This window comes from Accipiter gentilis, chromosome W, assembly GCF_929443795.1.
Source record: "Accipiter gentilis chromosome W, bAccGen1.1, whole genome shotgun sequence".
Classification (NCBI taxonomy): Eukaryota; Metazoa; Chordata; class Aves; order Accipitriformes; family Accipitridae; genus Astur; species Astur gentilis.
The window spans coordinates 11,469,395-11,497,326 of NC_064918.1; the positions used below are offsets into that span (position 1 = coordinate 11,469,395).

At 43.5% G+C, this 27,932-nt stretch overlaps 3 protein-coding genes across 15 annotated transcripts in view; 1 reads left to right on the plus strand and 2 right to left on the minus strand.

Annotated features, from left to right (window-relative positions):
• Positions 1–2,267, minus strand: part of LOC126035304 (DDB1- and CUL4-associated factor 12) — a 170,634-nt gene extending 168,367 nt beyond the window's left edge. For all 6 annotated transcript variants that reach the window (XM_049793774.1, XM_049793775.1, XM_049793779.1 and 3 more), the window contains exons 1-2: positions 2,005–2,267; positions 1,018–1,272 (exon numbers count right to left, since the gene is read on the minus strand). In XM_049793774.1, the coding sequence (XP_049649731.1) occupies positions 1,018–1,272; positions 2,005–2,079 (330 nt within the window). In that variant the 5' untranslated portion in view covers positions 2,080–2,267. The remainder of the gene's footprint in view (positions 1–1,017; positions 1,273–2,004) is intronic.
• A 2,425-nt stretch (positions 2,268–4,692) lies between these two features.
• The window catches only part of LOC126035280 (ubiquitin-associated protein 1-like), a 54,931-nt gene continuing 31,691 nt past the window's right edge, over positions 4,693–27,932 (plus strand). Inside the window, exons 1-2 of one of the 8 annotated variants that reach the window (XM_049793689.1) lie at positions 4,693–4,879; positions 8,269–9,334. In XM_049793689.1, the coding sequence (XP_049649646.1) occupies positions 9,226–9,334 (109 nt within the window). In that variant the 5' untranslated portion in view covers positions 4,693–4,879; positions 8,269–9,225. Of the gene's footprint in view, positions 4,880–5,036; positions 5,243–7,291; positions 9,335–27,932 lie in introns of those variants that run through there. The other 7 variants (XM_049793691.1, XM_049793696.1, XM_049793692.1 and 4 more) reach the window with 7 other exon arrangements.
• The window catches only part of LOC126035313 (uncharacterized), a 289,711-nt gene continuing 284,499 nt past the window's right edge, over positions 22,721–27,932 (minus strand). Inside the window, exon 2 of the mRNA XM_049793793.1 lies at positions 22,721–27,845. Within this exon, the coding sequence (XP_049649750.1) occupies positions 26,262–27,512 (1,251 nt within the window). The 5' untranslated portion in view covers positions 27,513–27,845 and the 3' untranslated portion in view covers positions 22,721–26,261. The remainder of the gene's footprint in view (positions 27,846–27,932) is intronic.

The window sequence follows — 27,932 nt, forward strand, 5'->3', positions numbered from 1 at the left end:
AGATCACCGAGCGCGGCTTCTGCACAAAAAATCTTAAGGCAAAGAATCACACCAACTGATATACTTTGAGGTTTAAGAGCTGCTTGATCTATACATTCCTTACAATGCTTGATTCATTTCTGTGGCACTAACCAACTTGCAAAGAACAAATTTAGGATTTTGCACTAATTCAATCAGAACTTCATATGTGAAATTGCAACCTCAGCCAATGAAGTTGGGCTATTAACTCCAGCAGAGAGAACATTACCCAAGAAATATGATCTCTTCCATTTATTAATCGCATAGGACATTATTTTAATATTCCCCTATAAAGTGATGCTTTGGATCTGAAACGTTAAGAGTCTGAAGAGGTTTCAATTTTTGCTAAAGCATATAAAGGTATATAAGCAAGAAGTTATTTGAACACTGAAAACAGATTTAGAGTGAAAAAAAAAATCACGAAGTGAAAAAGCAAAGGATAGAAAAAGCAAAGGATAATCCTTAAGATCTGAAATTTAAGCTTGGAACATTTCTAGCTACTCCGAAGAATATCTGGAGTTTAACCATAGTTTTTAGTTTTGTAGCAACTTTTCAAAGTCAGCAGCACAGAACCATACATAAAAACCAAACCTTATAAGACTAAGCATAACTTCTGCCAGGCATGTTAGCTACCATTTACCAAAGCTAGCACTGTTCATTAACTTTGCATTTGCAGGACAAGAAGAAAGATCCAACCCCACCGTTACTTTCCATCCTGCACAGATGTAAATTGCTCTGTGCAGATTAGACAGATGCTGCATCAAGGTACAGGCCTTATGTTCAGGTTTCCAACCATCTGCACAGTGACATATTTTCAGATGAGAATGGGTGATCATTAAGCATTACCTTCATTCAAAATTAATTGTGCATGATTTGGACTCTGCTCCTAATTACTTCCTAATGTTTTCCTTAGCAGTCTACATACTTCAGTTATGGTAAGCATCATTGGGGGGTGGGGGAATAATTAACAAAAGGAAGAGAAAGAGAGGTGGCACTTACTGTATTGCATTTTGTCCCACACACCACTTGTCGGTGGTTCAGCCACTGGGAGGCAAACACTTTATTAAGGGTTCCGAGGTGAAATTCTCTCTCCTTCAGGAGGCTGGGAAGTTGCTGAGCTGCATATCCGTGCAACAAGCCGTGATAGCTGGACTCATTCTGCATCCTGACCTCTCTACCTTTCAGGTAGTACACCAGAGACCTTTTCACCAGGGGGAGTCTTTTCCTTTTGTGAACCGAGTGATCCCACCCATACTGTTGAAAATAAAAACGGAAATTAGATAAAGCAACTAGAACAAACTTAAGACACAACCCTTCTAAATTCAAAGACATTCTTAGCAAAATACTGAAGTCTTCCAAACTACCTATGGAATACCATACACGAAGATTAACTCGGAAATGCTAACACAGCCTTCAGCAACATAAAATTAAACATAAATATTTGCTAAAGAAGTAACACTGCAATGATATTGAAAACAGTCCACACCGGTTCAGAACCGTTGAGACACCAGATATTTATAGTAACAAGAGGAAACCAAGAAGTACTTTAAATAGAAGAGGGCAGCCCCGACAGCCCCCCGCTGTGAGCTCGGCAGGTTTGGGGGAGACACCGCAGGGGCCGCCCGATACCGACCGCGCCATTCATCGGCCTCCTCCGGCTCGGCAGCATCGCTCAGCCCGGGGGCGGTAGGGACCCGGCGGTTACAGGCCGAACGTCTGAACCCAACGGGGACAGCGCCGGGCGGGGCGGGGGGAGCGGCAGGGACCCGGGAGAGCCCCCGACGCCAGCGGGGCAGGGAGCGGAGGCTGCCTGCTGTATCGCACCGAGACACCCCCCCGCCACTGGGGCCGAGACTACTCCCCCCCACACACACACACGGACACCTTCCCCACCCCAACCGGGCACTGGGACACGGCAACCCCCAGCCAGGATGACCCCTCCCCCCTGGGCACCGACACGTACATTTCCCCCCCCCCCCCCCCTACCTGCTCCCCCTGGAGCCCCCCGGCGGCAGCAGCCACCGCCGCTTTCCGCTTCCTGCTAACTGTTTTCCGGGCCATAATAGGAGAAGGAGAAGGAAGAGAAAGAGGAAAAAAAGAAGCCGAGAGCCCGGCCCAGGCCCCACATGGAGCAGGAGAGGGAGGCGGCTATTAGAGAACGGAGCATATAAGTGCAAGGAGCCAGACCCGCTCACTGTCTCCACCACAGTCCCCACTGACTGCACTTCACGACATTTTCCCCGGGATTTTTTTACGACAGTCGTATCGCGCCTTTGCGGCGGCTTCCCCGCCCTGCCCGAGAGCCTCGTTTCCTAGCAACCGGAGGAGGCAGGGCGGTGAGCTGGCCCGCCCCATTTGCGCTTGCCAGGCAGCATGGTCCCGTCGGGGGTGGGGCGGTGGGGCTCGGGGTGAAGCTTTTCAGCCTCGCCCCGTGTTCGTTCCCCTCTGCCCTGCTCGCATCGGTGGGATTGGCTGGCAGCTTCCCCGGGCCCCGTCAGTTTAAGCATAGGAGAGACGCAGGCTAGCTGTTTTCTTCCTTCATTTATTTTTGAGCAACCGAAGCTTGCTGGGCAATGCCTGGAGGCAGGGACGGGCGTTATTTTGATAGCCTGTGCTGCTCATGTGAGACAAAAAGCAGCTATATCACTAGTCCCGAGAGTGAGGAAGAGTGGGCTGATGTCATAGCACTAGGGAGACATGGGAAGGGTACTCTGGCAGCTCTGTAATAAACTTTGCATAACCAATTTGTTAATTAAACCTGTTGGTTGTTAAAATATATTGATCTCTACAACTTAGTAATTAAGCTGCTTTTAACCACAATAACTTATTAGACAATAAGCACAGCAACAATTGTAGAAACTAGATATTGAGCTAAGCAGGATGTGCCTGTCTTGATTACCTTATCATGTAACTCCTCAAGAGCAGTTTTCTGAGAAAATAAGGAACTGGTCCCAGAAACTGGCCAAGGCCGATTCCGTGGCTTGGACAGATAAACTTGAGGGAGTGTCCTCTTGGAACTAATTGTAATACCCCTTGGAACTAATTGTAATACCTCTTGGAACTAATTTTAATACGAAGCGGGAATAGGTCATGAATATGTATAGGCGTACAGGGAAATCCCATACATATGTAACACTTAACTGTTTAACTGTGAAACACGTTACTGTATCAGGTGCGTGCCGTTGATGGAGCGGAGACTCCCCGGCCGCCCAGCGCTGTTTTGCCTGCTTGTTGCTTGCTACAATAAACCTTAATTGGATTATCCCCGAACTGGCATACAATTTTTTGTTGTAACTTATAACAGCTTGAAGCAGCAGAATACACAAGTTTGGTATCATCCACTGAGCGCTAGCCTGTGAGAGTATTCCTGTTGATTGTAACATGCACAATTTATACTGAAGTTCTCGATCTCTCCTGTCAGAAAATCTGACTGCAAGCATAAAACATCTCCTCCTCCCCTTCCACTGCCAGCCCAGAGGGGCTAATTCTTGGCACCAGCTTCACTTTTGCAAAACTTCATCCCAGGTTTCCCTTAGAGAGACCCTTTTAACTAGCAGACAGCTTGGCTTTATCACCTGGCTTCTCTGAGTGAATACAAGGGTCTGGTGCACATTGCTTGGTGTATGATGAGGTGCTTAGTTAAAATTTGAGGTGCTTTATTCCATCAGGAAACTCCCTTATTGCAGAGGAATTAGACATATGGAACATTTGTATTTAATTATGCCGCTTTAAAACTGATGTGGATGGATGCGTGCTTTTCCTTATGTCCACATAGCTCATATGCACTTTTCCCTATGCTTAGAGAGGCAAAAATTAGAGTAACCCAAACCCAATGATTGCCGTTTTGCAAGTGACATTGCAGAGAAAAGAAAAAGGAATAGAGAGAAATGTGTGACAGGCAGACGGCAAAAAAAGCCAACTTCTGACCACTTGAAACTCTCTGATGCCTCAAGTCACATGAAATCAGTAAACATACTATTTTCCTGATAAAGAAGGCATTTCTTTTATGCCATTTTTTGGTGTTTTCATCTAACAAACCTCAAAGACAAGGGTGCTGTGAAAAGCCAAACTGAAAAAAAACCAACTATAAAAGAACCTCACAGGCTTTCCAACTTCCCCTGAGAATAAAAAGCCCAAGGGATAATTCTAGTTCGGCTGTTTTCAGCTGTGATTTACCATGATTAATCCCCCTCTCCACATCCTCCCTCACACACACACAACCGCTGCCTGCATTTTGGGCAAAACCCCTCCATCTCGGATCAAGGCCCTCTCAAAAGGCTGAAAACCCGCTGCTAAAGCTGCTCTTGGGGGTAAGCGCCGTGCTCCAGTGCATCCTGGTGGGATTGCCCCCTCAGCCGTGCCGCCCGCCCCTTGTAAGGGGATAACGGCAGGCGTCGAGGCGGTCATGGCTGCTGAGGGAAGGGGCTGAGGTGTATGGGGTGAAATGCCTCCTCTGGGCCCAGCTCGCCGCCTTCATTCAGCCCCTGGGGAAGTCTGTCGCTGTGCTCTGCTGGGAGAGGGACAGGAGGTGCTGGAGGAGCCCTCGGGCAGGGCCAGAGCCGGGGACAAACCCAGGTACCGCCACCTCTGTCCCGCCCCTCGCAAAAAGAGGGGAGGCTCCCCTCGCCCCGCCCCTCTCCCCGCTGATGTGGCGTCACCGTATCGCCTGATTGGGCTGGTGGGGGCAGGTGACCTTGCAGCGTGACGTTAGCGTGTAGTCGGGGAGGCGAGGTGGAGGGCAGGTAGACAAGATGGCGTCGCCCGGTTGTGGGGCTGGAGGTGGCGATACGGTGAGGGTTTTGTAGGGGTGGGCGGTGGACAGTGACCGCGGGGATAGCCGGAGCCGCCAGGCGCCGCGCAGGTAACGAGTGGGCCGGTAGAGGGTGGGGGTGTTGGTCTCTTTTATAGCGGGGCCTGGGCGGGGGAATGCAGCTGGCTGCTCCCCGGGCCCTCTGCCCCGCCGCTGGGCTAAACTTCGCTGCCGCTTTTCCTCGTCCTGGGTGAGGGACGCTTCGCGCCCGCGTCGTGATTCAGCAGATGTGAAGTACTGGCGGGGCAGCTGCGGGGCCACTGGCCTCTCGCGGGGGGGGGGGGGGCTCGTAGGTTGGGGAGCCGCTCCCCTGACCGCGGAGGGGAGCGAGCCTGTGGGCGCTGCGTTAGCGTGTAACCTTACTCCTCCTTCACGGCGCCTCGATACTGTTTTTGAAGGTACTGTTTAATGGAGGTAAGAACCTGCACGATCAGCTCAGAGGGATAGAGTCCTGGCACTCTGCCGTCCTGGGTTAGACCTGGGGAATAGAGGGAGGTCAGGCCAAGTAGGGTGACACTCCTTTCCCTACACTCTTCTGTTTTCCAGCAGTTTTGGGGACTGCCTGAGTCAAGGGAATACCTTTCTGCTTAATAACCCTTGATGAATTTGCCTTCTAAGATCTGATTGCTGTTGAAATCTGAGTAAACAGTTAGTGTCCGTGATATTTGGAAGTAAGTTCCTTTTCACGGTAATTAAATCTTCTATGAAGAACCAAAACATCTGCTTTTGTTGGGGGGGGGGGGGGGGGGGTGTATGTGTGGTTTTTTGTCAAGCCTGCCTTCAGGTAATTGTTAATTTCTGGCTCTTGTGTCGTGAAAACCATAGTACTCATCTTCCCTATGCCACTTGTGACTTTAGGTTTCTACTGTATTCACTCTTTAGTTGTGTTTTCTTGTAGGCTGAAGAGCCTTGTTTACTTCATGGGTCGTAGCCCTCCACATCTATGCTTATTACCTATTTCTGGATCTCTTCCAGTTAGCTGTTCTGCTTTTGAATGGGGAAGAGGATCATATATTTCTCTGCATTTGAGATGCAGACATACCATGGATGTATACACTAGTGTAAGAATACTTCAGTTTTGTAGTTTCTAACTTCCTGATAATGCCTTGTGTTCTGTTTAGCTCAGCACTTACTAGAAGTAAAACATTTAACGGTTTTATGAAGCTATTTAGTATAATTCAAGAACTGTCTTCCTGAGGTTTGATAGCTCAAAATCTATAATTTTAAAGGGAAAGTTAAGATTTATTCTTTTAATTAGTAAAAAAAATTATGATAGATGGAAATGAGTAATCACCTTATTAAGTATTTTTATTCCCCACATGACTTAAAAATTCCAAACAAGCCAAAAAAAAAAAAGCAGTCTTACAGAAATCTTATGATGTTGATGCTGTCTCATTAGAATAGAGATAAGCAGGTGGACTCTGGCACTTGGCTGTGCAACTAATATAGCTGCCATCCTGGACTCAGTAAAAATGTATTCATATTGAATTTAAGCACTTTGAGGTGGATATTCCTAAATGACAAGTGAGTATTGCCAAATTAAGGAACAACTGAGTTGTGACTGGTGATGTAACTTCAGTGGCTGTGCTACTGATAGAAGGTATACTGCATCTCACAGCCTGTTATGGGGTTAAGAGGCTAGTGGGAGCTTGGTGAGGGGAATCTTATTCCAGCTGTGATCTAGAGTGTTAAGGAAAAAGAGGAAGAGGTGGTATTGCAATTAGCTAGACCTCTTCCTTGCCTTCCTTCCCTTATCGTCCTTGGAGCATGGGACTTTCTGCCCCTGTGCAGGCACTCCTGCAACTGCTGGCTTCCTAGGGCTGACCCTGCATACCTGGTATCTCTGCTCTGCCACAGCATTTTTCAGGGAAGAGGGGGGAGAAAAAAAAGCACCTGTTTTGGCCTCCTCCTTTCCTTTTCTCCATACAGAACAGAGCTATGTGTATAGCACTGTACTAGCTATGGGGAAGGGAATGGGGCTGAGATGGTATGTGTGGTAGCAGCATAGCAGAGTTGGACCAATTTATTCAAGGCCATGTGCTGGATGGTGTTAGGTTGCAGTACCACGGTAGTACTGCTACTTAATGACTTCAGTTTTTCTGTACAAGCAGAGCTATGATTCAAAAGTGGCACTGGTGCTTTAGATCACCATTGTAATTGGGTGACAAACCTTTTGGACAAAACCTTAATTCTAAGGATAGTGGGGGAGAAAACATGTAGTCTTTAAACTTAGCTTTTGCAAGCTTGTGGTTTTAGTCTCAGAAACAAAACTGAAAGTGATTGCACCTTTCTTGTCTCACTGGCTGGGTCTGGCCTGCAAGTTTGATACTTCTTCCTTCCCCCCCCCCCCCCCCCCCCCCCGTGAGTGCACTGTGGAACAAAGGAGTCAGGGAAGAAGTTGCTTCTACTAAGATCAGACACTGCATAAGTCAAGTGTAAGCTGAAACAAAGGTACCTGAAACTTCTAAGGGAAAACCAAGGGAATATCAGGTGTAAGATATGTGAATTAATAAATGTTAGTTTCTCTTTAATGAATTTAACTTCAATTTTCAGAATGTTTTAAGAGTATACTGATCAGTATAGAGAATATACTGATCAGCTGGGAGACTGTCGTGGTTTAACCCCAGCTGGTACAGCACTATGTTTTGAGTTCAGTATGAGAAGTATGTTGATAACACTGATGTTTTCAGTTTTTGCCAAGTAATGTTTAGTCTAAAGTCAAAGATTTTTCAGATTGTCATGCCCAGCCATCAAGAAGGCTGGAGGGGCACAAGAAGTTGGCACAGGACACAGCCAGGGCACCTGACCCAAACTGGCCAACAGGGTATTCCATACCATGTGACATAACATCTAGTATATAAACTGGGGGGAACTGGAGCAGGGGGGGAAATCACCGCTCAGGGACTAACTGGGTGTTGATTGGCGGGTGGTGAGCAATTGCACTGCGCATCATTTGTACATTCCAATCCTTTTATTATTACTGTTGTCACTTTATTATTGTTATCATTATCACTATTAGTTTCTTCTTTTCTGTTCTATTAAACTCTTCTTATCTCAACCCAGGAGTTTTACTTCTTTTCCCAATTTTCTCCCCCATCCCACTGGTGGGGGGGGAGTGAGTGAGTGGCTGCATGGTGCTTAGTTGCTGGCTGGGGTTAAACCACGACAAGCTGTCATTTTACAAGGATCTCTACCTAAAGGCATTGCTATCTAAAATTGATCAGTGCAATTCAGATCAGTGTCAGTGTAAAGAAGGTCTAGTGGAGCTATAATTGAAAAGCTCTGGAAGATGTTTTTGAAAATGATTGTTTGAAGAAAAGGCAAAAAAGGGTTGTTTACAAATTATAAATAGCTTTCTTGTTTGAAAAAGTAGGTCTTCTAGGGTGTATTGAAGGTTGGTTTCTCTTCCCTGTATTGTGTCTGCTTGCTCTGATAACTAGGAATGCAATGCTATTGATCTTATGGCATGTACCACTCTACAATCAGTCATTGGGATTGCAGTTGATGGATACAACCCTGAGCTCACAGTTTTTCTGTGTTGACTACCTAGGTAGGTAATCCTCTCTGGTATACAAGTGCATTGCTTAATGCTTTGACCCTCTGACTTAGTTTGAATAAGCTCATGTTCTGTGTCCCTAATGACCTTTTGCAGCCAGTGTAGTCTTGTATTGAGGTCTCCTAAGAGGAACTGAGTATTGGGGCTTTTTTTCCCCCTCTCTTAAATGATCAGATTTATTCCAAATCCTTGCTTGCATGGGGAAGGCATTTTCTTAAATGTTAGGAAATACTGTCTTTCCTGTGGTTGGGAAATTCTGAAAGAACAGCTTCTATGTCCAGACTTGGTGTGGGTTTTGGTGCGTTTGTTTTGGTTTGGTTTTTTCCCCCCTCTTTGAAAGGCTACAAGGTCTTCTCAGAATTCTTTAAGCTTGCAATGTACTTGAAATACAGTAGTATATCAAAGGGGGAACAGAATATCATTGCTCTGACTTAAGTTTAAATCTTTTATAGAAGGGAAAGCAGATTGGTTCAAAATACCATGTTACATTAGTAGTATTACAGTTTTTAACTGACCCAGTTCAAATGGAAATTCTGAGCTTGTATTTTCTCAGCTCCATTTTGTGTCAGAAACTTTTACACCAGAGTAATATTTTAAGTTGGGAAATCAGAAGAACATGAGTCTTATCCAAGAAGTAGTCAGTTCTTCAGCTGGAAGATGGTCTGAATATGAATGTACTTAAGCTACTTAGCTATTGGTAGTTGGTATAATGGAAACTACTAATAGAGTAAAGAATTGTGAGCTCCTAGTTAGTCTGGTCTATGTTGCTGGAGATCAGCATTCGTGATAACTATCTACTAGATTATGTGAAATATTTGATTTAAGCTCTTTCCTAATATATATGTTTGTGCTTGTGCCATTTGACATCTCTAGGTTAGCAGCAGATGAAGCTGTGACTGAAGTGACTGGTGAGATTTATTCCCTGAGTTTGGGAGGTTGGATTTCTAAGAGTATGCGTATTACCAGTTGTGCTATGTCAAGTGTTAGCACTGTGCTTAATCTAGACATAGAGATGTGCTTATGTGTTCAACTTGATTTGCTTCATCAATTCTGAACTCTAAAATAAAACTAGATTCCTAGTTTATAAACACTCTGCAAAGTAATTGTTAAAGCATATGTATTTCCTTTTTTGATACAGCAAAGCCACGCTGGGTTCCACCCTAATGACTAATACCATCATGTGGTGTCCTTGCACAGTAATGTATAATAATTTGACATAGAAATATAGGAGGCATGTATAGTAGGGAAAGGAGTTTATATGAATAAGATTACCATTAATCATCTGGAATAAAATTGTGTGTGGTGAAAAAGGTTAGAAAAGCTTTATGCTGCATACCCTCTGTGAAAATAATCTGTTCTTAAATGTTTTAATTAAGTATTAGGTCACCACAAGCAGTTTGTTGCCAGTCTATTTGACTTCTTAGTAGAAAAAAGCTGAAAGATTAATGAGTTTCATTTTGCTTTCTGTGTTTGTAAGAGTATAAAAATAAGGGGTTTTATTGTGCTTTTCAGAATGGGAAGAGAGGGAGTAAGTTAATGTATCCCCTAAATCAGGTGTGAGTTGGAGTTTTGCAAACAAAAATGGATGGAAAAATTATGGTAGTGTAAAATAACTTTGCACTTGAGGGGGTAATGAACCATAAAGATTTTTGGGGGCAGATGTCTATATTACGTGCCTCGAGATTTGTGAGCTCCTTATAAACCTAGATTTGTTAATCAAGCTGTAATTCTATCAATGGTCATTGGCTGGCAGGGCTCTGTACCTGCAATTACTTTTACAACTAAGCATTTAACTATTTGAAGTATCATCTTCTAGATACTATTCTGAGGAAAAATTTAAAGAAAATGTTTGGGTAAGAAAATTCTTTATCAATTTTTAATCAGCCAAATATTTGTGTTACCATTTTAATCTGAAGAACTGTCAGACTTTGAGTTGGGGGGGAGATGCATTTCAGGACTCCCACAGCTGATAAGGAGTTTCGTGCTTTCACAAATGCAAAATGCAATTCCTTTAAGCCAGTGAACTGTCTGTGGAAGAACAATTGCTAGATTCTGATTGGTGTTTTAGCAGAGGGCAGTTTTCAAAACTGCAGTTACAGGCTTCCTTCTCTTTTGTAGAAGGGAGTTTAATACATGATTTCTATTGACTTACCTGGAAATCTTTTGATAGCTGGTAAAAAGCTCATAACGTATTCCTAGACCACTGAGTGCCTGTGCTTAATTTCTTTGCAAAGAAAATACAAGTAAAGATGGTAAAAAGCTTGTTGCTTTTAACTAATGCTATTGAATTTTTCTTAATTTGTATGCAAAGAGAAAGCTAGCAAATTCAAGTGTGGATGTAAATGTAATACTGTTATGTTCTGTAATCTCTTCTACGTGAAGATTTTCAACTGGAAAAGCCTTAATAAATACAGCTTAAAGAATCCACAGGTATATTATGAAATGAAAGGTAAATGAAGGTAGACAAAGGTGAAGAAGTTGTATGTGGTATGAATGGCTAGGTGGCCTAAGCTGCTTTTGGAGCTGGGGATGGACTCTAGAAATACACATTTGGTTGACAGAATGGCTATGCCACATCTGTTTGTGTGACATGATAATGTTATCCTTTTCACACCTGAGCTTCCATATTGCATATGCAAGTAGTATATAGTTCTGAAGGTCTGCTTGTCTCTTGGGATGTTCTGTATGTGTTATGATATTGGACTGATGAAGAAGTTCTGCCTTCTACCTCTTTGCCTTCTGTCTCTCCTCTCCCAAGGAGATGAACACTTGAAATACACCAGTATTTAGTGCAGGGATCTAGCTATACTCTGGATAAATTGATTCTATTGAGTAACATGAAGGTCTTCTCTCCCAACTTGAACGGAAAGAGAGAAGTTGTGTATCCATTGTACTACAAGCCTTCTTCAAGGCATAGTTCTCCTGTAATTTGATGTTACTGCAGGAATGTAAATGTGATGCTCCTGTTCTGTTGTTACGCAGCACTGGATTTATTTGCTAAAGTAAGCTGGATTGAATCAGATGTATGGGTTATAAAAGAGGCAGGCTGGGACTGATTCTCAGGTTACAGGAGAAAATCTGATACTCTTTCCGCTTTCCTTCTTTAAAAGAAATAATCTTGCTGCTTTGTTCTAGTAATGATGGTCCATTGAGATAGATCCCTGTACTGTTAGAAGTCCCATATTGTTGCCAGTCTGTTAGACATTTGGAGAGGAAAAGCTGTGGGTATGACTGTTGGATGGTCGTAGGGCAATCTCATCCAGCAACCTACTCTGGTCTAGTTATAAAATAGAAGTAAGGCTAGATTACTGAAGCTGAGTCAGATCTGTTCAAAATGTCCTGAGGAAATGAAGCTAATGCATCTCTGAAGGCTGCTTTTGCATATGAAATGATCTATTTCTGTTTAGTTATTCATTGCTTTAAGTGTTTCAGGGGTTGCATTCATTACTATAGCTGCTGAAGAAATTTCTAATAGGCAGGAAAAAAGTTTATACCACTGAGCAAGACTGGATATATAGTGTATAACAAAATTGCAGACTTCAAATTCATTTAAGTAGTAACTTAGAAATAAAGTTTGGACTAAATCCAATTTCATATTATCAATCCAAAAGAACATCCTTAAGGCTTTTATAGTAAGATGAAAAGATAAATAGAGAAAAATGGGGGGGGACAAAGATATTGTTCCAAACTTGAGAGAATACAGTGAGATTCCGGGGGTAGCTGTGGATTTGGGATTCAGGAAATACAAGTTCTGTTCTGGCTTTATTATTGACTGAGCTGGATGACGGGGAAACCTGTTTCAGCTTTGTGCCCTGTTCCCCACACCTGTGCAAGAGGGGTAGTTTTACTGCTGGTTAAGTGCCTTGAAAACTATTTTGAAGTCTCATATAAAAAATAGGCAGTGCTGAGGGTATAAGGGAATTTTGGCAAATCTACTTTCCGCTCAGGGGAAAGGTAATGAATGAAAAGTGTGTACATGTGTGTAAGGGCATTCAATTCCTGGCAGTATGAATATCCTCTAGCCTTCTAGATTTCATCTGAAAGCAGTGTCTTTCTGTGGCTGTGGTTTATTTTCCATTCCACTTGAGTGTAGGGTTATTCCATGCGGGACCCGGACGACAGGACACCAATATGATGATTAAAGTCGCCAGTTTATTGAGCCTAGCTGATCATTCTTATACAATTCTCTAAGTTGCTTAGAAGCTTTGATTGGCTGCTGTATGCAAGCATTTGGTGTTCACGCGCACAAGCATAAAATGTGATTGGTTATATCGACACTGTCCACGCGTATAAACATAAGATACAGTTAGTTATACTCACTCTGTACATGTGCATAAACACAGGACATAATTGGCTCTATTAACTTGAGCATGCGAAACTTGTCTCAGTCCAATTGGTCAAGATAAACTGTCGAATTGAGGTTCTTTGTGCCAAGTTCCCTTTATTGTGGAATGCACACCTGTGTTGTTCTAATTGGCATCTTTCTTTTTTTGTCGTCTTGTTTATTCTGTTCAAGGCCTTCTAAAGGCATCTGGAATGCTCTTGTGACCATGAGCTACTTTCAGGCCCAATAACTAAGTTCCATATAATTGAACCCTACATCTCCCCCTTGTTTGTTTTTTGTCAATTAACACAGCCTTACTTGATCTATCAATTAATTTTTAAACACATTGCAACATACAAGGATGGACCATCTGTACATTCTTGTGCCGTCTTGCTTGGCAAACTCAGCCCAGCAATCAGTAGGTGTCAGCTTTATGTGGCTGTCTCCACGGAGGCAACAATGGCCTTGCCGTACACCAGTCCGATGCTCTTCGGAAAATCCCGGTATTTATACATTTGCAGAGGAACAGATTTCAGCACACGTGGCCAGCAGGTGCCAAAATCCGCCTCGGTTGCAACCTATGACGTGTGTGCTTGCTGGCCAGGCGTGCTGCACGAGTCATAGCCATCCTGTCTATTGGTTCATGGGCTTTGTGATGCGGTTGTGATGCACAGAGAATCTTGACCTGTTATGTTAGCCAAGGTGACCTACACGTTAGTTTTTGGCCAAGGTGGTATTCATATTGCCGCACCATCTAGGATGTTCCAGATGATGATGGTCGTACAAATCGAGCAGGAGTCCGTTGTGGGCCTGTATCTGTGGAAACACAAGCATAATCTCGCCTCCAGGTTATTAATGGAAATGGACCTTCCCATTGCCCTGATTCTAGATTCTTAACTAAAACCATGACCTTACCCCTAATTTTGGCTTTAGCTAACTTTTCTTGTGAAGAGAGATTCCTTTTTTTTTTTTTTTTTTTTTTTTTTTTTTTAGAGAGCATTAACAGATCTAGTCATCAACATTCACGAGCATCTAATCATACATGGGATAATAGCTGAGAGTATGAATATAGGAGCCACCAAGAAAATTGACCACTTCAATATTTGCTGTATCCAAGGCCCAAACCCCAATGATCCTAACCAGTCACTAAATGGGTCAGTATAGTATCCAATCTTGTTTAGGTTCTCTTGTAATTGACTTAACTGTGAATGCTTATAGAATGGTCTGACAGGTTCATGCAACACATTCCTTCAAACTATTCACACCCATGTCCTATCTCCACAAATCAAAAACACTCCTGGGGGCAACAACTTTCCCCCGCAGTATTTACATCCAAACTTGCAGTATCAACATCAGGCCATAAAGGTAACCCTGTTATGTTCTGCCATCCTACAAAGTATGACCCTGATCGCTCTTTTTCCTTCTTTACCAAAACAGTGTCCCCCCAAAAAATATCACTCCTATACCATTATATGGTTGTAATTGTGATCTGAGATATTGACAATCTTCTAAATGGGAAATATTGGTTACCTCAACCAGGGGTAAAGAAAACATTAGATCCAATTCCTGAAGGGGCAAACTCGCACTACTCAGAAGGCTTTCCACAAACAATTGTTGCTGTTTAGCTCCTATCAAAGAGGGCCACCACTTTTTGCCAATCTTTATGCACAGCACCAGATAGCTTGTTGTCATCATGTTGAATTTCTCAAATTCTATATTGTAATTAGTCTGGTTGTACCATGAGCTGTAAAATTTAGGGTTAAAGTCTGGATACCCAATTAGACATGTGCAAAAAGGATCCCCTGGTGTAGCTAAGGACAGACAAAAATCAGTCAATTTTAAATACAGATCCCGTGACTAAGGTCATTGCAATCAAATCCCTCTTTTTTTTTTTTTTTTTTTTTTTTTTTTTGTCTTTATCATAAATGACTACATATCAGGGTATCTTAATACTACTTCCACACTCGGCTCTTATGAGTAATGTTTTGCCAGATGCTGATCAACATTAAATCATATACATTTGCTGCAGTAGCTCTAAGCTGCTTATTCTCTATACTATTAGTTATACACAAAGCCAAAATCAGTAAGTGATCTATTGAAAAATCCTCTGCCCGCTCACACAAGCTTAGTTGGTTAGTTAAATTTCTATCACAATGATCACACAAAAAATTTTCTATCCCTTTCACCCACTCGCACTAAGATGCATATCCAGGGCAGGCACTGTACTCCGTGTTTTTCACACACATTCTTAATTTCCGCATTGACTGCCGGTCTCTGTCATGATTTGTCTAGGCAGTCTTATCTAGGGCTTCAGGACCTGCTGAAGTCTCCACTGCACCTCTTGTTCTCGATCTTCTGAGTTGTTTGTGACATCTGATTGCTCAATCCATGGCTTGACCCATTTCGCTGGTATCTAATGGGGCTGTTTGTTACCTGTGGAAACACAAGCATACCCTCTTCCCCATGTGAATAACTTGCAAGGTCCCTGCTATTGTTGTAAAACTGGATCGAATATTGAAACTTGCGGCTGGTTTTTATCAACATTTTTGCTCCCACACATATGCCTAGTAGTTGGGATCTGATCCTCAGTACCACGTGGCTGTAGCCAATTCAAAACATACAGTGCTTTGCTTATTAACTCTTGGGGGGGTACAATGCCGCACGTCTTCCCCCGTTTTTAAAATGTTTAAACGATCCTTTAAGGTCCGATGTGCATGTTCAATGATAGCTTGACCAGTAGAATTATGGGGTACGCTAAAATTATGAGTTACCCCCCCCCCATAGTTGTAAAAATGTTTCTAATGACTGTGCACGATATCCTGGGCCATTGTCTGTTTTAATTTCTGTTGGCACTCCTATGGCAGCAAATGCTGCCAAAAGGTGCTTAATTATGGATTTGGCATTAGTTGATACATGAACAGTAGCCCACATAAGGTTCGAATATGTGTCAATAGATATATGAACGTATTTATATTTCCCAAAACTGGGATACTCCATAACATCTGTTTGCCAAATTTGCAGTGGTGATAGTCCCCAGGGGTTCACCCCTTGTGGCTGTAAGTTTGGAATGTTCACACAGTCAGGGCAAGCAGCAATAATAGTTCTGGCTTGCTGCAATTAAATTGTTTACTCAGCGCTTTTGCTGACTGATGATAAAATTTATGGGATAGCAGTGCTTGTCCAAACAAATCAGGTTTGGGTGTATTAAAACAGATGTTTGCATTGGCTACTACCAGTCGATCCGCGCGCATTACCTTCCATGTTATAAATCGACAGAGCCAATTCTATATAAAATTCATATATTTATTGAGAATAGCAAGCAAGCAGCGCTGGGCAGCCGGGGAGTCCACGCTCTACCAAGGGCTCGCAACTTTCTGTTATAGTTACATTCCTTTTATACAGTTCATGCACCCCTTTCTTGTAAATCTCCGCCTTGTCTTGCTGCTTCTTTCTTCACTCCTGCAGGCTTGTTAATGGGTAGATTCAGTCAATCTTCTCAAGGGAGAGTGTCTTTTGATGTAGAATGTCTTTTGATGTGGAGAAATGCAGTCGTGGTAGAGTTAATCCCCTTATCTGGTAAATTATAGCCACTGTCTTTTTCCCTCCTTATCTAGTAAGTTGTAGTTGTTGTCTTTTCTCTTCTCCTGACCTTTACGCAACATTTAGGCAAGCCTTGCTTATTTACATAAAGCATTTGTTCAATCACAATGTGTCCCTTCCCCCTTCCCAATTGGTATGTAAGCCTTATTGTCGTCTTTTAATTCAACACGAATTACACGATGTCAGGGAACAATTTGGTTCCCTGTCGATTACATTCTACAATAAATCCCGGCAACGTTGTATGGCTACGAATATGATTGATAAAAAATAAGTCTGTTTGTCTTTCTAATAACGTCCATAATTTCAAAAGCGCCATAAACAGCTGCTTATTACTTACAGTTTTTAGCAAAGATCTATGCATACGTTTGACTATCCCAACGACATATTGAGAATCCAAAACATTGTTGACAGATGTTTTATCCCATTTTTTGAAAACAGAGCATACGGCTAATAGCTCAAGCACCTGTACTGACCCCTCTGACAGAATGACTTCAGATTTCCAAGATCCATCCTGAAGATATACAAATCCCGCTTTACCTGTTCTGCTGCTAGCATCAGTAAAAACGGTAATTGCTTCCAGTGGGCTTTCACTTCAAATAGAGCGTGGTTCCATTGTCAACACTGTTTTAAACAATGGGTGAGGGGGGGTAGTGATTATCCACTTCCCCCTTGAAGCCCATCAGAGCTACTGCAAGGCAGTCATTTTTCATCATGGCATTATTCACAATATCAAGCAACATAGGTAAAATAATTTTGTCCCTTTGCTTCCCTGAAATTTGTGTCGCCCTTGCCCCTGCTTTTTGAATGCACATTCCCAGAGCTTCAATTCTAGTGACAACCATTTTTGACGTGCTAGCAGGCAAGAATATCCATTCTAGTATTACCAGTGGGTTTTGTTTTTGTTGCTCATCCCGCTGACCCAAAATTCCCACAACTTCCTGATCTGAGTTGTATACATATAAATTTATGGACAAATCAGGGATGTATCTGCCAGACATGGATGATGTGATTTTCTGCTCAATTGCTGTCAAGGCTTGCTGCCCCGATGCACTTAGTTGTATTGCAGAAGTTAAGCTATCGCTGCCCCGCAATAAATCCAGCAGCGGCTGTAAGTCTGTATTTGTAATACCATAATAAGGTCGAATCCACTGTAGGTCTCCAACAAGTTTTTGTACATCATGTATATTTCGTATGTCTTTGTGTAGCGACAGCTTTTGTGGATAAACAGAGGCTTCCGCAACTTGCAAACCCAGATATAGTGTCAACGGCGTTCCGTCTTTTTTAAACCTTGATCGACAGTCGCCAGCTTTGTGTCCGAACTTGTTGCACTTGTCACAGACCCCAGGAAAGTTTGACTGACTTCCGTTAGTTAGTGCTGGCATAGATCAAGGCTGCGTTGCTATGCGTTGAGGGCATGTATGTTTCAGATGCCCCAGTTGACCACACTGATAACATGCTAAGGGATCTTCGTGTGGGCTGCGGTCTCCTTTTCCCTGTTGCACCATCGGTCGTAATGCTACCGTGAGCGCTGCAGTGTGAGCTTCAGCATGTATTTTAGCTTTCTCTTGTTCTTGTATTATAGTAGCCAAATCCTCGTTTGCATTATTTGAATCAGGGCATATGCTAGGTATAATTTGTTCATGCTGAACGGTGGTATCTGGGGGCTGTTTTCTCGTAGGCAGATATTTACTCACTCTCTGATTCTGTAGGGTTTCCTTTAAGCATACGGTTAGGGAAGCTTGGGAACTGTGAGATGGCTGATTAATATCAGCAGTCCCAGGGAGTGGAGCAGAAGTCAAGGGCACAGGAGCAGGCGGACAAGCTTGAAAAAGTCTCTCTCGCTGCATTATGTTTTTCTCCCTGCTTTTCCCTTTCGCTTGCGGTTGGAGAGAGAGCAGCAAAAGCAGACGCAGACACTTTATGATCTGCTTTCATTTCTTGCAGAGTTATCTTAATCAATTTCCATAAAGTTGCAAGACCTTAACTTCTTTAGACCTGTCACTAATTTCATCCCATGGGGAGGTTCCGATAGCTTTCCAGGTACTAAGCTCAAAAGCTGTACCCACACTAATTAAAAGGTTTCTGTCCTTGCTGCATTGTAGAAGCCGCTTTAAACAAGCTTCATCATATTTTTTGCCTCTCTCTGAGAGTATATGTTGGGGGAGCTTAACTATTGCTTCTTCTTTGGAAAGCGTAGACCTCATCTCCTGCCCCGACCGCTCACCTCCTTTACGGGCGAGTCCTTTTTAATATCTGTCTCTGTTTTTTCAACTAGCCTCATAAATGTCTTTATGGCTGCCTTTTCCCTCGCAGATGCTGCGAAACCCATGCTGTCTTTTATCACATAAGCTTACGATTTTCCTGCCTTTCTCAAGCAGCCCAGCGCTTTCTTTCAAGCCCACCGGCATCCGCATTAATTTCCCCCACCTTTTCAGTTAGTGTTCCCTCTTGTTCCTTACTGGATCTCGTTGGAGGTTGCCAGATGTAGGGTGTAGGGACCCGGACGACAGGACACCAATATGATGATTAAAGTTGCCAGTTTATTAAGCCTAGCTTGTTATAGACGCTCGTGACAAATTGGAGGAGCCAATTTTTATTAAATAAAGGATTGAATTTATTAGCGAGTGATAAGAGAGCAAAACAGCGCTGGGCGGCTGGGGAGGCAGTGCTCCGCCAAAAGCTCGCAACTTTCTGTTATAGTTACATTCCTTTTATACAGTTTATGCACCCTTCCCTTGTCTATCTTCACCTTGTCTTGTTTCTCTCTCTTTTTTTTTTTTTTTTTTCTTCTTTGCTCAGTGTAGGTTCATTACTGGGCGGATTCGGTCCATCTTCTCAAGGGGAAGTGTCTTTTTGATGTAGAATGTCTTTTGTTGTGGAGATGTGCAGTTGTGGTAGAGTTAATCCCCTTATCTAGTAAATTATAGCTGTTGTCTTTCTCCTCCTTATCTAGTAAGTTATATTTGTGGGTTTTTTTTCCCTCCTGACTTTTACGAAACATTTAAGCAAGCCCTGCTTTTCTTTCTTTTCTTTTTTTTACACAAAGCATTCGTTTAATCACAATGTGTGTGTCTTCCCCCTTCCTGATTAGTATGTACGTAAATTGTCATATTGTTGTTTTAACACCATTAGCCAAATTGATTCTATTCTGTTCTGAACAAGGGCTACAACTTTTATCTAAAATACACAGACAGTAAGACTTTTAGGGGTAATTGTGGAGAATGTCTCTACCCCCATGTGCGATTTCATGAACAAAGTTAACCCGTTCATTACAATCCCCCCTTTTCTATTTTATCCTGATTTTGTTCATTAAATCGATCCAATGCTTCTTTTGCCCGCTCGAGGATAGGAGTAATTCCTCCGTCCCCGATTTGTTCATATTGCTTTCGTAGTAGCATTAAGTGTGCAGTTTCCAAATGCTCTTTAACAATAGCGATTAGCTTATTGAAAATGCATGGTCCAAAAGTCAAAAATAAGATCAATAAAATAAGAGGTCCTGTAATAGTTGATAATAGGGTGGTTAACCAGGGTGAATAATTAAACATAGACTCATACCAGCTCTGTTGTGCTTCCCAGTCTTTTTTTTTCGTTTTTCTAACCCCTCCCGTAGCTTGGCCATTGTATCTCTAACTACTCCAGTATGGTCAACATATACACAACACTCCTCTCGTATGGCTGCACATAACCCCCCCTGCTGCATGAACATTAGATCCAAGCCCCGTCTGTTTTGTAATTCTACTTCTGATAAAGACCTGAGAGACTGTTCTAGGGCTGTCATGGCCTTTTCTATCCTAGCTAAATCCTCGTCAACTGCTACCCTTAAGGATTGAAATTTTTGATTTTGTTGTACAAGGGACGTTATTCCTGTACCAGCTCCAGCAACTCCGACTGCCATGAGGGTTGCCACGGTGAGGGCTGTAAAGGGCTCACGTTTTTGTATGTGATAGGCCTGAGTAGTTTGAAAATCATAAACAAAATGTTTGGGATGGTAAATAAGCCTAGGTATCACAGCTACTTGTATACAATATTCAGTTGTCCAATTAAAAACCTTTAGGGATATACAAGGTGTCACCCCAGTTTGGGAACAAATCCACTTAGTATTATCTGCAGGAATTAACCACTCAGCTGTTATTTCTCCTGATTTGCGAGTTGTGTTACACAGGTGCCGTTTGTCTTTTGGGACATTTCCTATACACTTTCCTTTTCCTGATACTTGGGACATTGTTATCCCTTGCTTACGTCCAGATTCTTTATTCCACAAGCACTGAGCTGGATTTGTTCTGTCGGCCTTCTTAAATCTACTGTCCACCCCAATAGCTTCATAAAAGGGTGGTCGAATGTCATAACATAACCAACAATGCTCAGTTATATTAGGGTAGGTGGCATTCAATACTCGATAACTGGCTTGAAGCATATCCCACAATGGGCCGACTCCAGGTGCAAGAGTCAAGGGTTTGATTTTTGTTGATACGCCCGGGGTGTTATTTTCAGTGACGTTTATGTTAGGAAAGATTGTGACAGTATGTACAATACTGTTACTATCTTCTTTCTCTGCTATGACTGGATTCGGTCCCACAACGGAGGGTTTGTTGGGTACCGGCTCTTTTCTTATTAAAATTATTCCCCCTGTATCTGTGCCTGGTTCCCAAAACCTGATTCCCCAAGTTCTCCCTATAGTCCATCCTAGATCTTCAGGTTTCAAAATGTTAAGATAAATATGCTAACATGTGCCTCCCTGAACCGAACCTTGAGGCCTATAGGTGGGTTTTTGACATCCTGATGGTCCCCATCCCACAGTTAAAAATTGGTCTTCCCCCCCCCCGGTGCCCATTCTGATGCTATTGTTTCACAGCCCCAATATGCACAGTAATATTCAGCTGGGTGATTGCAATATTCTTTTCCTGGATTGTTAGCTGGACACATATAAAAGGCTTTACGCTGAACTGTATATTCTCGAGTACTCTCATCCATGGGGGCTCATCCATGGTATGACCTTACTAGGGAACTTAAGTGGGCCGTAAAAGAGGGAGCACCTGGGGTAATTTCTGTTTTGTATGACAACTGAGTGTTCTAATTGTATTAGTGACCATTCGAAGGGTTGATGGCTGATATTGCCAGATACCGTAGGCCCAACAAGCAAATATTATAGCAACATCATCCAAACACGGATTGCTGGTGGAGTTCCCCAAGGAATACCAATAGGTGTCAATGTCAATTCCCGATTATCTCTTTGCCAGGGCATACCCGGTCGGGTTCCCAGAGTCCATTCCTCCTCTCAAAGTGTCTGTTTCTTGCCATTACCCGCCAATGATCTCACGGTGTACTCACATTCCCTTTTCCGTACGCCTCTGCCTACTTCGCCTACTCCGGTGCCTGGAGCAGCGAGGTTTCTCATCTTCTCGGCAGCAGTCGTATTTCTTAAGGGCGCGTTTTCCACCTGCAAAGCCTTTACAGGATTTAGCTCCTCCTCAGGAACTGTGCAGAATATTTTATATTACCTGGGAAATGACAAGACACTCGCAGGACTCAGGGTCATAGGAGCTTTGAGTTGGTTAGGGATTTCCTGTAGCTACCCCCCCACCCTATAAGGCTGACGTGTTTAGTCCCCTTCTCCTTTGGGTACACTGCGTACAGCCGTCCCTGAATGGGTGGCTGTTGCTACAGTGTGTCCACCAGCATTCCTTACACAAATTTTATTTAAGAGCAGAAACCATTCTATGTCTAGCTCGCTTCCACGCGAATCTGATAGCACACCGCCTTATAGTTTTAGGCCAATCGTTCTCACATACTTCCCAGGTTTTGGGTATTAATAATTCCCACCCACAAATTAGTCTATTAATTTTCACTCTATTCAATTGGCCTCCACGGGGGAATTGGTACTCTTGACACTTCATACAATAATAATATCTCCTTCTAGAACTACAATATAATTTCTGACCGTACCTTACACAGTTACAAAACACCCAACTCCAATGGTTGTGGTTACTATGTTTTAAACACGGAATCCTGCTAAAATATTCCGGTGGTCTAGGGACTTTAGTCTCCACAACAAAAAGGTAAGTACTGAGGAGTTCCTGTTAAAATATATATATATATATATATACACACATATATATATATATCAGTTCCGCCGGTTTGATGAGGTATCCATTCTGTATGCCAAGGAGCAAAGTTCACCACCTGCAAATTATCTTCAGGGGATACCTGGAACCACTGGTATAAACTAGGCTTTACCGTTCTTCCAAAAGGATTCCTTCATTCATGCAGCTCTTTTTTTCTTCCTTATCACTAGTTTTAAGTCCTCTGAAGTCTTTGCTACTTCCCACTGATCTCTGGGTAAAGGTCCTTTAATTCGCGAGGCGTGTGTCCATCCTCGTTCTGCAGTCCGGATAGCAGTTTCTGTGGTAAGTAAAACAAGAAAGGGCCCCTCCCACCTAGGAGTGAGAGAGGATTCTTTCCAGGCTCTGATTAACACCATATCACCTGGCTTTACTGAATGTATGGATATATCTAGGGGTGGCCTCTGTACCACCATTCCCTTCTTTCGCAATCGCTCTCTCCTTTTCATCAGCTGAACAATATAAGGGTTAATACTATCTTCATCTAAAGTAGGGTAATTGACTGGGCATTCCATATCATAGGGCATGCCATATAACATTTCAAATGGGGAAATTCCAGTATCCGCTCGGGGCTGAGTTCGAATATTTAATAAAGCAATTGGCAAGCATTTCACCCATGACATTTTGGTTACTATCATTAACTTAGTTAATTGTTTCTTTATTTCTCCATTCATTCGTTCTACTTTCCTGGAGCTTTGTGGATGCCAAGGGGTATGGAACTCCCATTTAGTTCCAAAGGGGGCTAGAGCTTCTTTTACTACTTTGGAAACGAAATGTGGGCCTCTATCTGAATCAATAGTTTCAATATTCCCATATCGTGGTATGATATGCTCTAAAAGTACTTTTACTACTGTATTGGCAGTTGCCCTAGCAGTAGGGAACGCCTCGACATAATGTGTGAGGTGGTCTACCAGTACAAGTAAGTGTTTATATCGCCCTACTTTAGGGAGATCAGTAAAATCAATCTGTATTTTGGCGAATGGTCGGTGTGCCAATTCCCGTCCCCCTTGTACTTTTTCCCTAAGATGCTGCTTATTGATCCTCTGACACGTTAGGCACCCCTGTACGATTCCCTTGGCTACATTATAAACCCCAATACACATGTACTTTATTGCGAATTGATCAACCAATGCTTGGACACCCCAATGAGTCTTTGAGTGCATACCTCTCATTATTTTCCATGTTAGTGCTTTTAGTAAGGCCTGTCTCCCATCAGGTAGTTCCCACTTACCCTCTTTTTCCACTACTCCCATTCCCCTCAATTTATCCATTTCTGGTTTACTAAACTGTGGGCTTAGGGTTTTTGCCGGCGTTTCACCCGCTGGCGGGGTGATAGTCACAGCAGGTAGTGCTGCTGCCTTGGCCTCTTGGTCAGCGAGATTATTCCCTTGAATTTCAGGGGTCGTTCCTCTTTGGTGTCCCCTAACATGTACCACAGCTATTCGCTTGGGCCCTCTTATTGCTTGTAGAGTTTTGACAATTAGTTCCTTGTGAACCAAACCCTTTCCTTGAGAGTTAATAAGTCCCCATTCTTCCCAAATTTTTCCGAAAGTGTGTACCACTCCATACGCATATTTTGAATCCGTGTACATGGTCCCTTCTTTGTCCTTTTTAAAAGTTCCAATGCCCTAAGTACTGCGTATAACTCGCATGCCTGCGCCGACCAACTAGGACTGAGGGGTCCGGATTCCTTCACTTCCAGGCTCCCCCCGTCCACAATTGCATATCCTGACTTCCTTTTTCCTGCTATTACTTGAGATGACCTATCAGCGAATAACTTTTCTCCCTTTTCCAATTCTACCTCTTCCAGATCTGGCCTAATTTTCGTTTGTTCTTCAATGGTTTGAAGGCAATTATGTGTTAACTCTTCTTCAGGACCCCCATACAAAAATTGTGCCGGGTTCTGCAAGCTCGTTGTTCCGATTTCCAATTTAGGGGAATGGATTAGGATCTCCTTATATTTTAAAAGCCTAGCATCAGTGATCCATTTTTCAGCTTTTTGTTGTAGAACTCGAATATTATGGGGGTAGAACACCCTTAATTCACTTCCAAATGTTATCTTATTCGCTTCTTCCACTACCAGGGCTACAGCAGCGACTGCCTGTAAACAGGTGGGCCACCCTCTACTGACAGGGTCTAATAACTTGGAAATATAACCTACAGGTTTCTTTTTCCCTGCCCACTCCTGGGTCAAAACCCCGTATGCTGTCCCCTCCTCGGTGGCCACAAATAAATAAAAGGGTCTCTTCACATCAGGCAGACTCAAGACAGGGGCATTAACTAGATCGGCCTTGAGACTCTCCAATCGTTCTTCATCCTCCTGAGTCCATTTAAGCAGTCCATTCATAGTTAGCTTTTGATACAAAATCGTGCTTTCGCACTAAAGTTCTCTATCCAGTGCCTATAATACCCAAATAGCCCCAATAATTGTCTAATCTGTCGTTTACTCCTCGGGGCTTTCAGTGATAAAATCCCATTTACTCGTTCAGGGTCCAACTTCTTAGTCCCCTTTCTTATCCAGTGTCCCAAATATTTTACCTCCTCTTTCACAAACTGTAGTTTTGACTGTGATACCTTGAGGCCTTGAAGGCTCAAGAAATTTAACAACCGTATGCTTTCTTTTCTGACTGTCTCCTGATTCTCTCCTGCCAACAATAAGTCATCCACATACTGTACTAGCACAACCCCATCTTGCAACTGGTATTCCCGTAGAATTCGTTCTAGGGCTTGTCCAAATAAGTTTGGGGATTCTGTGAACCCTTGGGGAAGTACAGTCCACCTTAACTGCTGTTTCCTATGAGTGTCTGGGTCTTCCTACTCAAAGGCAAAATAATCTCTACTTTCCTCCTTTAGAGGGCATGACCAGAATGCATCCTTCAGATCTATTACACTATACCATTGGTTCTCAGGCCTCAGTTGACTCAGCAGGGTGTGTGGGTTTGCTACTACCGGGAACTGGCTGACAGTCCTTTTATTGATTTCTCTTGGGTCATGCACCAGCCGATAGCCACCATCGGATTTTTTTACTGGTAAAATCGGGGTATTAAAAGGGGACATGCAGGGTTCGAGTACCCCCTTTCCCAATAGTCTCTCAATCTCAGGTTTTAGTCCCCTTCTCCCTTCATTAGATAAAGGATATTGTTTAACTCTTACTGGAATCTCGGGGTTCTTAATAACCACCTCAAATGGTTCGATATCCAGTTTTCCAACTGTTTCGGGAGTATACCACACTTCGGGGTTAACTTGCTTCTCGTCCACCTCTGTAAGGGGACAAAGCCTGATTTTTAACTCTTCCTTTTCCACATCCACCCGAATCCCCATTTCTACGATTAAATCCCTACCTAATAGGTTATATTCCACTTCAGGTACCAACAACAGCGTTCCGATTCCATATCTGCAACTTGATTCCATCGCCACATCTTTTATAACAGGGACCCTAAAAGGTTCCCCTTTTGCTCCAATTACATTAATTTCATCTCCGGATAGTTTACATCCCGGAGGTAATGATTGCACAGTAGACCTTTCGGCCCCGGTATCTACAAGAAAGATCACCTCCTGGCGCTGAGGACCCACTTTTAAAGTTATCAAGGGCTCTTTCTTACCAGGGGTCCTCAGCACATAGAGCCCCTGACCCCGCTAATCCTCCCGGAATGCTTTTTCATCCTGAATCCTTTTTCTACATTCTCTCTTCATGTGTCCTCTTTTCCTGCAATAAAAACATTCCACGGCCTTATCACCCCTACCAGACCTACCGGGTCTCATTATCACACCCTTCTGTCCTTCTCTTACTGCTGCAACCAGCAGCCTAGTCTGCTGCTTTTCCATTTCCTCTTCTCACCTCACATACACCTTCTGAGCTTCCTTAAGTAATTCATCCAACCCCCGTTCCTGCCAGTCCTCAATTTTCTCCAACTTCTTCCTAATATCTCCCCACGACTTGGCCACAAACTGAGTTTTCAGCAACGCTTGTCCTACAGGAGTAGCAGGATCTACCCCAGAATATAACTGGAAGCTTTTCCTTAACCTTTCAAGCCATTCTGTCGGGGTCTCATCTTTTTTCTGCTGTTCATTGAAGGCTTTATTAATATTCTGTCCTCGGGGAACAGATTCCCGTATCCCCTGAATTATAATTGTTCTCAAGTCTGACATATTATTCCTGTGAGCCGGATCCTGATTATTCCAGTTTGGCCGATTTAAGGGCCATTTTTGATCCGCCACCGGGCCAGCCTGATGTTGCTGGTCCCACACTCTCATTCCAGCCCCTCTAATCATGTCCCTTTCTTCTATGGTAAATAATATGCCCAGGATAGATTGTAATTCCTCCCACGTGTACAAATTCGGTCCCAAGAATTGATGCAGCCTCTCGGCTACCCCCAGGGGATCGTCTAACAGACCCCCCATTTCCTTCTTAAATTCTCTTTCATCCCCTGTATTAAGGAGAACTGCCACATACCCTGTTCCCGGCCCCCCCTGTCCGTCCCCACCAGGCACTAACATTTCCCGAAGAGGAAACAATCCCTCCCTTCCTCGCCTTATTTTATTACATACAGACCTTCTGGGAGGGGGTGCCGGGGTCGGGGAATGAGGTTCCGAATCTAACCCTTCCCGGGCCTGGGCTACTTCCTGGCCTTGGGGTGGGTCCTGAGTCGGAAGGGCGTGAGGGGCATAGTGAGGGGGCCAAAGGGGGTCCTCATCGTCTTTTCGAGGTTTATCCGGTCTGTTTTCCCTTAAGGCAAAGAGGAATGACAGGTCCCAGGATTGGGGAATCCATAGGGCGGCATATTCACTCTCCTCCGGGCTGAATGGTGGTCTTTTATTATTTACCCATATGTTTAATTGTTGACACACCCAATCCTCAGAGGACCCAAACACGGGCCAGAGTACATGAGGATTGCTGAGAGGTTTCCCACCCCAAATCTCAATACAATAATTAATCATCTTTTTCTTAGACTTATCCTTTCTTTTTGGTGAGCTGTCCCAATATCTTATCATCAGGCCTAGGGGACTATCAGGGGGTATGTCCGGTAACTTATCTTTCTTCCCCGTCCCCATGGATCCAGAGGGCTTGCTTTTCCTCTGTCCCATCTTCCGAGGTGTCCTTTTCCACACACACACTTACTTCCCCTCGGTCGTGACTCGCTCCCTCGCGGGCTACGAGAACTGCACTACTGGAGGGTCCGCACTCACGTGATCTCAGAGAGACCTCTCACACAGTCGCACCTCGGGATAACCACCCCAACCAAATGGCTCACAACTTATATACTCACCCGCTCCTGGGGTCTTCGCTTGGTCTTCGTGTACAAAATTTAAGGGGTCTTGCAGGTTCTTTTGCTCAGTTATTGTAATTTAAAGGGGTTCGTGGGTCCAGGGTATGGCGACGGCACCTCCTCAAGACGGGGCTATCTGAGGATAGGGCGCCTCCCCGCTTGCGAGGGTCCGCAACAAAGAACCTGGATCCGAGTCACGGCACCAAAGTTGTTATAGACGCTCGTGACAAATTGGAGG